The sequence below is a fragment of the Capra hircus genome, chromosome 14 (assembly GCF_001704415.2).
Source record: "Capra hircus breed San Clemente chromosome 14, ASM170441v1, whole genome shotgun sequence".
Lineage (NCBI taxonomy): Eukaryota > Metazoa > Chordata > Mammalia > Artiodactyla > Bovidae > Capra > Capra hircus.
In genome coordinates, this window is record NC_030821.1 from 77,864,708 (window position 1) to 77,877,473 (window position 12,766).

The 12,766-nt window shown below is 49.9% G+C and overlaps 1 protein-coding gene across 1 annotated transcript in view; it reads right to left on the bottom strand.

The window, feature by feature from the left end:
- The window catches only part of COL22A1 (collagen type XXII alpha 1 chain), a 224,960-nt gene that overhangs the window by 59,786 nt on the left and 152,408 nt on the right, over positions 1-12,766 (bottom strand). Inside the window, exon 40 of the mRNA XM_018058603.1 lies at positions 8,824-8,901. Within this exon, the coding sequence (XP_017914092.1) occupies positions 8,824-8,901 (78 nt within the window). The remainder of the gene's footprint in view (positions 1-8,823; positions 8,902-12,766) is intronic.

Consider the following 12,766-nt stretch of genomic DNA (forward strand, 5'->3'; position numbering starts at 1 on the left):
GCCAGATTTTAGAGGCACTTTTTGTTTCTAAATTGAACTCCAAGATGCACCTCAAGCATTTGGCTTGTTCATCAGACTAAGCGTTGGATTCCTCTCATCTGTCATTTAATAGAAATCCACATGTGAAGGATGGAACTGCTTGTCAAAAAGGTCTTCATTTCAAATCTTAGTTCTATCAATTATTAATTGTTTGAGCTTGAGCACATTACTTTGTTTTTCTGAACTTCAGCTTCCTTATTTATAACACAAAGCTGGGTGATCACCTTGGCTCCTATGATCAGAAGCAGAAGATCCTCTAAGTAGAGAACAGGACCGGTGCCTGGCCTATAACAGGCATTCCCACAGCTATCTTGCTACTATACTTTAAAGCAATAGAGGAGTGTGCTATGGAGGAGCAATTGTGTAACAACTTCCCAATGTCAGTCTAAAATCTGAAGCCTAAAAACGTGTTCCACCATAACGACCCTATTTCTGAGATCACGCCCTCTGATGGGTTTGTTCAAGAGTCACTTTATGCAACACACATATTTTGGCCTTTGATACCGTGTTCCACTTAAAAGGAACTACGACTCCTTGGAGAAATGACTGATCCCAGATCTGGACAAGGAATATATTCAAATCTGGAACATTCTATCATTCCAAATGGGATCAGGGAAACTACCAACCAGCACCTCTTACATCTGCATTGGCAGGCAGGTTCTTTACTACTGTGGCTCAGCTGGTAAAGAATCTGCCTGCAATGTGGGAGACCTGGCTTCGATCCCTGGCTTGGGAAGACCCCCTGGAGAAGGGAAAGGCTACCCACTCCAGTATTCTGGCCTGGAGAATTCCATGGACTGTATAGTCCATGGGATCACAAAGAGTCGGATGCGACTGAGCAACTTTACCTTTCACGTTTTCTTTACCACTAGCGCCACCTGGGAAGCCTAAAGACTGCTAGGCGTGTGTCAAAAGTACTTAGGGTCAACCCGAAGAGGCTCCTATTTGCATAAAATAAGACAATCTGGACAGCAAAAGGAAGAATATCTGCCATACATTAAAACAAACTGAATGTGTTTAACTCTGAGTTCAAAATTATTGATAAAAAAAACAAAAACACCTCATTGATCATCGTTGCGAGATACCAGGGAACCAAGTACCAGCGAACCAACTGTGTTCAAACTACCACACAATTGCACTCATCTCACATGCTAGTAAAGTAATGCTCAAAATTCTCCAAGCCAGGCTTCAGCAATACGTGAACTATGAACTTCCAGATGTTCAAGCTGATTTTAGAAAAGGCAGAGGAACCAGAGATCAAATTGCCAACATCCGCTGGATCATCAAAAAAGCAAGAGAGTTCCAGAAGAACATCTATTTCTGGTTTGTTGACTATGCCAAAGCCTTTGACTGTGTGGATCACAACAAACTGTGGAAAATTCTGAAAGAGATGGGAATACCAGACCACCTAACCTGCCTCGTGAGAAACCTGTATGCAGGTCAGGAAGCAACAGTTAGAACTGGACATGGAACAACATCTGGTTCCAAATAGGAAAAGGAGTACGTCAAGGCTGTATATTGTCACTCTGCTTATTTAACTTCTATGCAGAGTACATCATGAAATGCTGGGCTGGAAGAAGCACAAGCTGGAATCAAGATTGCTGGGAGAAATATCAATAACCTCAGATATGCAGATGACACCACCCTTATGGCAGAAAGTGAAGAGGAACTAAAAAGCCTCTTGATGGAAGTGAAAGAGGAGAGTGAAAAAGTTGGCTTAAAGCTTAACATTCAGAAAACGAAGATCATGGCATCTGGTCCCATCACTTCATGGGAAATAGATGGGGAAACAGTGGAAACAGTGTCAGACTATATTTGGGGGCTCCAAAATCACTGCAGATGGTGACTGCAGCCATGAAATTAAAAGACGCTTACTCCTTGGAAGAAAAGTGATGACCAACCTAGACAGCATATTGAAAAGCAGAGACATTACTTTGCCAACAAAGGTCCGTCTAGTCAAGGCTATGGTTTTTCCAGTGGTCATGTATGGATGTGAGAGTTGGCCTGTGAAGAAAGCTGAGCACCGAAGAATTGATGCTTTTGAAATGTGGTGTTGGAGAAGACTCTTGAGAGTCCCTTGGACTGCAAGGAGATCCAACCAGTCCATTCTGAAGGAGATCAGCCCTGGGATTTCTTTGGAAGGAATAATGCTAAAGCTGAAACTCCAGTACTTTGGCCACCTCATGCGAAGAGTTGACTCATTGGAAAAGACTCTGATGCTGGGAGGGATTGGGGGCAGGAGGAGAAGGGCACAACAGAGGATGAGATGGCTGGATGGCATCACTGACTCGATGGATGTGAGTCTGAGTGAACTCCGGGAGTTGGTGATGGACAGGGAGGCCTGGCATGCTGCGATTCATGGGGTCGCAAAGAGTCAGACACGACTGAGTGACTGAACTTAACTGAGGGAACCAAGTTATTATTTGAAAATAATTTACAGGAAAACATAATCGGCCTTCCACAAGAAGGGCTCGACTGGGTATCCAAATTATAAATGAGGGAACACCTCTCCATACAGAAGGACTGGAGCTAATACATAAAAGAACTGATTAAACTAAAAGAGCGCCGATTTGCAAGCCTTGCTGTGCTAACTGATCTAAGGCTTGGACATCAAAGGCTGTGAACGTCAAGACAAGACACCGCCAGACGTCAGATACCTCCTGCTGGAAGGACACACAGCCTGTGAAGTCTTGTCAGAAAGATCAAACCTGAATTTGCTCCAGCCTTGAGGCCCAAGTATGGGTGTACAGGAGACACGGGGACCAGGAAGCAATGAGCTATTCTGTGAGCAGAGTCCAGACCGTGGGAAGCTCCATAAGACCAAACAATACATCTTGTTTCATCAGTTTTGCTCCTCCTCCCATAGATATCTACCTAAAGACACAGCACAGTTTATTCTCCATCACCTTTCATCTGAAGGGCTCACGGGTACCAGGCTACATGCTGGGCTCCCGGGGCAGGTTCAAACACTTGCTTTGCCTTTCATCAGCAGCTTGAGCCAGGCCCACTGTCTGGACCTCTCCAAGCCTGCGTTTCCTCATCTGTAAACTGGACACAATCACAGCTAGGGCTCCCAGGACCACCGCGAAGACTGCGGAAGGCAATGCATTGAGAAGCCGTGCACAGAAGCCTTGCCCATTTGTGTAAGTGCTCAATATGCCTTAGGAACTATTATAGGAACCACAAAAAGCCTTGTTGAGTTTAGAAAGGAGCATTTTCAATTGGAAACGAGAGTAGAAATTTATTTAAAACCTTTTTTTTCTTCCAACAACAGAGGAGTCCCCCTGAGACTTCAATCGAAAAGCCAAGATTAGGATATTTGGGATACTCAGCTCCTGGTTATGCAAGGGGCCCTGGGGCCTGGGTTTCCCAGGTGGCACTAGTGGTAAAAAACCCGCCTGCCAACGCAGGAGACCTGAGATGTGGGTTCAATCCCTGGGTCAGGAAGATCCCCTGGAGGAGGGCATGGCAACAACTCCAGTCATTCTTGCCTGGAGAATCCCATGGAGCCTGGCGGGCTACAGTCCATAGGGTCACAGAGAGTCGGACACAACTGAAGTGACACAGCACATTCACTGGGGTCCGGGGCGGTGCACAGCTCCTCCTCTGCAAACCAGGGGACCTCGCGCTGTGCACAGAACAGGATGAGAGCACTGGGAGTGAATGAAGCTGCAGCGCCTGTCCTAAGTCCCTGGGGTGCCTGCCGAAGGATGCCTGGGGTCTCCAAGTAGCAGCTGGGCGAGATGGGGCCACCTGTCTGCACACGCTCCTTTAGAAGGGCAGCAGGCCAGCCTGATCTGGGGATAGCACGGGCAGCGGTGCGGTTCTTAGAACCAAAGGAACTGGGCTAAACCAGGGGATGAGACGTATGAACAGAAACAGCAGCGAGACTCGCAAGTCAGTAGTTCAAAAGCAGTGAAGTGCGTGAGACGGCCTGGGCATAAAGGAAAGTGTGTCCTCGGTCACTCAGTCATGTCTGACTCTCTGCGACACCATGGACTATAGCCTGCCAGGCTCCTCTGTCCATGGGATTTCCCAAGCAATGATACTGGAGTGGGTTGCCGTGCCCTCCTCCAGGGGATCTTCCCAGCCCAGGGATCAAACCCACATCTTCTGAGACACTGCCTGCCTTGGCGGGTGGATTCTTTACTTTTGAACTGTGGTGTTGGAGAAGACTCTTGAGAGTCCCTTGGACTGCAAGGAGATCCAACCAGTCCATTCTGAAGGAGATCAACCCAGGGATTTCTTTGGAAGGAATGATGCTAAAGCTGAAGCTCTAGTACTTTGGCCACCTCATGCGAAGAGTTGACTCATTGGAAAAGACTCTGATGCTGGGAGGGATTGGGGGCAGGAGGAGAAGGGGACGACCAAGGATGAGATGGCTGAATGGCATCACTGACTCGATGGACGTGAGTCTGAGTGAACTCCGGGAGTTGGTGATGGACAGGGAGGCCTGGCGTGCTGCGATTCATGGGGTCGCAAAGAGTCGGACACCACTGAGCGACTGAACTGAACTGAACTGAGCACCACCTGGCAAGTCTGGCACAAGGAAGGACTATGTACCCGTGAACCCCTGCTCTACTGCTGCCCTGGCTTGGAGAGCAGCTAAGGGCATCTGCTCGGAGCTAGAAGGCTGGGGTCCAATCCCAGCTCCCCGACGTCCTAACTATGACTTCAGGCAACAGTCACATCTCTTACGCGGATTCCCTCATTCGTAAAATGAAAGAGAGAACAGGATCTGCTTGGCAGGGTGGCTGGGAGGACTGGGTGAGAGGATGCCCATGAGATAAGTGAGGGGATGGATGTGGGTATCTTGCTCAGAGCTGGACGCAGCAAGTGGGCAGGCCACGTGAGCTGTGGTCATCAGCGCTCCAGCTTTTAGTGGCTTTCATTTCCATTCTTGTTCTATTACTCCCTGGAAGAGCGGGGAGTGGGAAGAAGAACGGCTCCACTCAGCAAACCTGACAGATGCTTCCCCACATCATCAGTGCCATGCTTCCTCTCTCCCGCAGTCTGTAGGTCTGTAAAGGGCTGTGAGCTCGTTTTCTTTGTATGTGAACCCTCAGTGTCTGGGCAAAGTCAGAACAAGTGACTCCAGAGAGGGAACGCTGAAGACAGAAAGGAGAGGTGATTCCAGGCAACGGAGGCTGAGAAAGACGTTAGGGGAGGAGTTGTGTGGCATTTAAAGGTTCAAGGCAAGCTTCTAGGTGTTACTACCAACATGACCGAGCTGCAACCCTCCCTACACCCTTGATCTAGAAACTACTGCTCAGGCCGGGGTCCTGGGGTGCTGCTGGGGGAGCCCCGCCCTCGCTGACCTCAGGCTCAGAGGCTCAGTGAAGTTCAACAGCACTTTGATCTGTCCTCAGGCCTAACTGGGTCATTTTCAAGCTTGTCATACCCCGCTAAGGAAGATCACAGGCAACCTTAAGATAAAAGGGATGTTTTGTTAATGTCTTGAAGGGAGAAGTTGAAACGCCAAACAATTGCCTCTCAATCCACTCCCCTGCCCAGTGATGTGCAGAGCTTGGCAGAGAAAGCCTCGGGCTCCCTTCCAGGGAGGATAAGTGCTGCTCCTGGATGCCCAAGCCTTGGAGCACAGAGCCACAGGAAGAGGGGCCAGAGGAATCCAGGCTTAATGTGAGGAGGTGATGGAAATGAGCAATCCCACCCACGCTGGGGAAGCCACAGGCCAGCTGAAGCAGAGGAAGAGAGCTGGCTTTGGAGGACTGGAAGCAATGGTCCTGGCCCTGGACTAGCTGTGTGACACCAGCCAAGTCTCCTCACTTCTGAGCCCCAGACGGTTTACCTGGAGAACACTGAAGGAGCAGACACCTTCAGTACGAGTGTGACCGCTCACTGGTGTCTGACTCTCTGTGACCCCATGGACTGTAGCCCACCAGGCTCCTCTGTCCATGGGATTTCCCAGGCAAGAAACCTGGAGCAGGTTGCCATTTCCTCCTCCAGGGGATCTTCCCAACCCAGGGACTGAACCTGCGTCATCCTGCATTGCAGGATTCTTTACCACCAAGCCACCTGGGAAGCCCTAGACACCTTCAGTGACCCTCTCCAGCACCTCTGGGCACGCACCCATCTGGCAGGTTCTGGGTGAAGTGCCTTTCCTGAGGCATCTGTAGCCACGAGGGGATGCTTAGCCCGAGTTCCAGTCCCCCCACTACCCGCGCACCCCGGAGCAGCCCTCACTGACTCCCACCAGGAGTCGACCCTGGCTGTGCCCCAACCTCTGTAGAACACCTCTGCAGCTGCACCAGCATCTCCAGGGCCTTGCCAGGGGACAATGCCACTCCCCAAGGGGTGATTTCTGAGATAATTTCCCCCAATAAACCCACAGCCCTTGAATTCTGATCTCGGGAGATGCTAATGCAGAAGCCCAGCCTTCAGCAAAGGATAAACCAGCTTTCACAGCACAGAGGCCTGAGGACATGGATGCTCTGGACCCAGCCCCAGACACAGACCACTCAGCCCATGGCGGGGGGCTGCCGAGCCCGGGGGCATGAGGGGTGTACACACACCCTGTCATCAGCTCCGCTCCACCTCCACACCCCCCTGAACCCTCATACAGACAGCCCGGCCACCAGGAAGGATCCTGGGCCAGCGGCCAAAGACAGGATTTATGGAAGCTCCATAAGGTCTCACCCACCACGGAAGCTTTTAATCAGTGGAAGTGGAGGACCCTGAGCGGTTGACTCGTGGCCTCTCAGCTGGAGGCAGCCAATTACCTTTCAGGTGGAATCACTTGGGTGGGGACGTATTTCAGGGGCTATTTCATGGCTCTGAGGCGGGAGGTGGGGCGACAGGCGTCCCCCTCTGCTGCCTGGCTTTCTGATTGAGGTTTTCCTACGGTGACTCCCTGGGGAGTGGACGGGACATGCAGAGGCCCGTGAAATGACGGAGGGACCACTCCAGATCACAGTTTCTCTTCTAAGCAGCTAACGCCTGCAGGACTCAGAATCCTGACTCTGGCAGAGAAGGCCCCATTAAAAGCAGGATTTCTGAAACAAAGAGAAAGCCTGAAACCTGCTGCGTTTCTTCACTACATATTGTTTCTTCCAGTTACCAACAGATTGTAAAAGACAGCCAAAGACAAAAGATAAAGCTGATGCAATAGAGGGGTTTTTTTTCATCAGAAATTTTAGCAGAGAATTTAAGAAAAACAGATTAAAACTGGACATTTCTGAGAGGATACCACCTGCCTCCTCCCTGTTTTCCAGGGACCTTCAGGAAGACACAAGGGCGCTGGTCTTCCCGCCTTGAAGGCAGCCCCACTGCTGGGAGGGGAGTGGCAGCGAGCTGGTCATTTCTGGGAGGAAGAAAATACAGGGTTCCCGGGGGGAATTTCAGGGAGAGAGTGAGGGGGGTAAGAGCAGCACCGGGGCAAGGAGAGGGGGTTTACTTAACAAGTGGTGCTGTGGGTAACCGCGCTTCCCAGGTGGCTCAGTGGTAAAGAACCCACCCGCCAATGCAGGGGAAGGAGGAGACAAGGGTTCCACCCCTGGGTCGGGAAGATAAGCCTGGAGAAGGAAAGAGCAGCCTACACCAGTATTCCCGCCTGGGAAATCCAGAGAAAGCCCACGGGGTGGCAAAGAGTCAAACCCGACTTCGTGACCGAGCACACACATTGTAATACACTGGACTTCCTCTCAAATTCCTTAGAGACAAATGAGGCATGCTGCCACTTTGTTTCTTGAATGGGAAACCAAGCAGAGACCAGGTCATGCGTTGCTCCAGTTTATATTCAGAGTACGTTTAATAGGAATAAAGTCTGATTGTGCTTCTGGGTTAAGATAATGACGACGACAACGTCATCAATGATACATGGGCAGTTTGGATTCTATGAGGTTTAGCAGCCGTATCAGAAAACCACTGAGTATTGGAGCTTCCTAGTAGACGGATATGAATTATCCACCAAAACCACCAATCCGAAGACCACATCATAGGACTTTATTTTGGAGATAAAGACCTTTCTTGGGGGCTTCCCTGGTGTCTCAGTGGTAAAGAATCTGCCTGGCAATGCGGGAGACACAAGTTCAGTCTCTGATCTGGGAAGATCCCACATGTCCCACATTAACTAACCCGATGGCCCACAGCCGCTGAGCCTGTGCTCTAGAGCCTGGGAGTCGCAAGTACCGAACCTGCTGCCACATCTACCGAAGGCCACGTGCCCTACAGCCTGTGTGCTCTGCACCCAGAGACGCCGCCGCAGTGAAGCCAGAGCAGCCCCCACTTGCTGGAACTAGAGAAAAGCCCTCGTGGCGATGAGACTCAGCAAACCCAGAAATAAATAAATAAAATAAAATTATTTAAAAAAGACAAAACCTTTCCTGATTATACTGATGTCCTCAGCGATATATTAATTGGAGAGGGATAATGAACTCACCTTTGCCTGAAAGAGCATGAAGGCAAGTCACTCCTCCAAGACCATGCCCCTCCCCCAACCAGCCCAGGCTCACTGGCTTCCACTCAGTTTTCGCCAAGTTTGGACAGTGAGTCCTTTTCCCCTCCCTTTTCTTTTTTTAACGAGCTTTGTTCTCTCACTCCTCTTTGAAAGGACACGTCTTGGTCTCCCCAGAGGCCTTATTCCCATAAGAAATACACCAGGTTACAGTAACAGCATCAGCCATAGTGGACAGGCCTACAGCCTGACTGACCCAGGGATCAGTGACCCCCCCACCAGATCAGCCCGGAAGGCAGCAGCCCTGTCGTCGTAGCAGGCCCTGGCCGTGTGTGCTGGAGCAAGGAGGTGCCGGGTGAATAAAGACTCACCGGAGGGCCGGCGACCGCCATGCCTGGCTCTCCACGGTTGCCAGGAGAGCCGGGGATCCCAGGCGCACCACGGTCCCCCTGAAAAGAGAAAACAACACAGTCAAGATGTCAGCTCTGGGCAGGAGAGAGCAAAGGTGCAAGGCAACTCTGTTCCTCCCACTGTCTGGACCATATCCTCCAGCCAGCATCTCTCCCAGCACCCCACTCTGCATGCCCCCTCGAGTTCATGCAAGCTGCCCCTCATCCCACTCAGTCCAACACGCCTGGACCACAGTCACCAACTGTGACCACCCACCTTTCAGCAGTGACTGTGCCCCAACATTGCCCATGGCTCCAGATGTGATTATAACCATATGACCCCCACCACAGGTGACCACAGTTTCAAGTTTTACTGTGCTTTTTCCACAATTCTCCCGCCACCATCCTGAACTCACCCCAGAGTTGACTATGTATCCACATTTCAACCCAATCCCCACATCATCAATAAATGAATTCATCATTTTGCCAATAACGTGTACCAAGTACCTATATTTTGTGAGTCACTTTCACAGGGGTTGCAAGGGGCAAGAATGACTGAGATACAATCTCTGCCTTCAAGCATGGTGGTCAATAGAGTGTAGGTTTAAGTTCTGGTTTCAACACTTGGTAACTGCTAGCTTCAGAGGGCAACAATTTCCTTCCTTTACGAAGGCCAGGGTATACGAGGAGCTGCCGGGCCAGCAGAGGATGTGTTTGTTCAGAGATCATGAGAACAGAGTGCCTGGCATGGCAGTCAACGCACTTCAGCTGCTGCGGTTGTTGCTGGTCTCAGGTGCCCATCATTCTGGACTTTGATCGGACGAGAAAAAGGAGAAGGAAAGGAAGGCAGGGGAGGAATCCCATTTGCTACTTTCTATAGAAGGACACTGAGACAGTCACACCTTTGTATCTACAATTTCAAAATTCTCGACCTCTGACAACAAGTGTTTACCCTAACTCATCAGGCAGCAAAAGCTGACTTGTACTGACTTGAAGGCTAATTACAATCTTTAGACATCCCCCTTTTCATGGATATTTACACATTTCTATGGCATCGTTATTGGAGAAGGCAATGGCACCCCACTCCAGTACTCTTGCCTGGAAAATCCCATGGACGGAGGAGCCTGGTGGGCTGCAGTTCATGGGGTCGCGAAGAGTTGGACACGACTGAGCGACTTCACTTTCACTTTTCACTTTCATGCATTGGAGAAGGAAACGGCAACACACCCCAGTGTTCTTGCCTGGAGAATCCCAGGGACGGGGGAGCCTGGTGGGCTGCCATCTATGGGGTCACACAGAGTCGGACACGACTGAAGCGACTTAGCAGCAGCAGCAGCATGGCGTCATTATAATGAGTTTGACGAGGAATTTTACCCCACACACCACAGTAAATGCTATTTTCATCACTTATAAATTACTAACTTTCTAAATTCCAAAATAAACTCAATCCAAAGCACACAGGACTCACACAATTTTGCGTAAGAGACTGTACCCCTATATTAGGTCAGCAGATGGTAGCCAAGCCTAATACTGAAATGGGAGGTGACCCTATTCAAGCCACTTATCATCTCCAGGGTGAGTTAATTTGTATGGCAAATGGAAGGAGCCTTAGGAGGTCATCATGAAGAGCCAACTAGATAATGTGCAACAAATTTATTTCAGGTAGAACCTGACATTGCTAGGCAACACTGCTTTATCAAGGCTTATGTTTTAAATGAAAATCCTATTAATAACTGGCTTACCCTGCAACCACCATCTGAATTTGAAAACTGTACATCTGGACCTTTCAGAAAAATAATGCTTCAAGATGATTTGTCTCTCCTGCAGTGTGACTGTTGCTTGGGCGAGTTTGTAAGCTATATATTCATTCAACAAATGTTGGTTGTTTATTCACAGCAAACTGCAATCTGGCTCCACGAGCAAAGATGACTCATTCAGGGGCCCTGCCCATTTCCAATGCTCTGTGCTAAATTCAGGAAAGAGATCGGAACAGGCTTGCGAAGTTCTCAGGAAAGAGGTGAACCACAGTCTAAACGCTCCCTAAACTCTGGTAACACTGTCTCTGTCCCTCCTCCCCCTAGGCCCACAGTGGCCACGTGTCCTAAGGACCACAGCCTCCCTCTGGCCCACCCTTGCCTCTGCAAACAGTCCCCGAGAAATCCTCTTCAGAGCCCCAGATGGTGCGTCCTGTTTCTTTAGAATAAAATGATGTGGCTGATTCTGGGACTGCCAGAAAAGCTGATTTGTGTGCAGGGGGAAGGCAGGGAGGGGAGGAAGTCAAGAAGTAAGGTGAAGGTGGAAAAAAGTGCACTGAACCAAGAGAGATATGATCAGTGCCGGGTCCCTGACCAGCACACTGGGCGGTGAGAGGACGAGGCAGAGGCGTTCACACTGCCGCCAAGTGACCGCAAGTCCAGTCTCAGGACTGAAACCGAGTCCCCCTTAAAACCACGTTTCCCTGCGGCTTCACGACTAACCTCTCTATCCAAAACTTTATTCCTGCTCTTGCCCTGCCCCTGTTCCCCCCAGGAGAGAAGAGGATCAAAGAAAAAGGTGGGGGGGACTGAAACTGGGCAGGACCCTGCAGGATCTTCCTGGGTATAACTCCCTCCACGTCCTGTCCTCGCTTCTTGTCTGGCCTTCCCCAAGTCCCAAAGAGCAGATTCAAGCAGTTACTAATTAGGGAAGAGAGGGGAAGCAAAAACAGAAAAACGGAAACAAAGCAAAGAACAGCAACAAAGGAAACGCAGTCAAGCAAGAAAAGTAATGATGACCTAAACGGTGGCTGAGCAGTGAGACAGAGTCGCAGGACTCCTAGTTTCTCCTGAAGGGACGTACATAAAAACCTGCCATGCACTTTTGAGACATCATGCAGAAACCAAGATCCCCTCGCATTACAGGATGCTGACCAGCATGTGGATACCAGACTGGTTGAAACTAGAAGGTTGATGATTAAGATTTCCAAACGTCACCCTATTACCTCACCACCAACCGGTTAGAAAGATGTCCACCAACTGATCACACACCCTATGACCCTCATCTAAATGTTGCTCTTCAACCCTGTCTGAAAGCTGCCACGGCTTCGAGTCTCACTTGCCTCCCTGTTCTCTTAGCTCCAGGCATCAGACACTACTGTCCTTCGCCCCGTGGCAGCAGGCTGGCTTTGCTGTGCATCAGGCAAGCGGACTCAAGTTCGGTTCGGTCACAGAACAATGTCAACCTGGCCCTGTGACCTTGGATGACTCCCATAACCTCTCAGGCACCCTTAAGACCCTCATCAATGAGGAACCAAAAGAACATTTTTCCAAATTCCCACATACCTACTGCAGACTCATTTACAAGGTAAGAGACTGTATAACACGGAGTGTTAAAAGGTGTATATTATATTTTATCAGCCAAGTTCAGTTCAGTTGCTCAGACGTGTCTGACTCCTTGCGACCCCATGAGCGGAAGCACACCAGGCCTCCCTGTCCATCACCAACGCCCGGCGTCCACCCATACCCATGCCCATTGAGTCGGTGATGCCATCCAACCATCTCATCCTCTGCTGTCCCCTTCTCCTCCTGCACTCAATCTTTCCCAACATCAGGGTCTTTTCAAATGAGTCAGCTAGTCACATCGGGTGGCCAAAGTATTAGAGTTTCAGCTTCAACATCAGTTGTTCCAATGAACACCCAGGACTGATCTCCTTTAGAATGGATTGGTTGGATCTCCTTGCAGTCCAAGGGACTCTCAAGAGTCTTCTCCAACACCACAGTTCAAAAGCATCAATTCTTCGGCACTCAGCCTTCTTTATAGTCCAACTCTCACATCCATACATGACCACTGGAAAAACCATAGCCTTGACTAGACGGACCTTTGCTGGCAAAGTAACGTCTCTACTTTTTAATGCTGTCTAGGTTGGTCCCAGTCCAGTGTTCTTGCC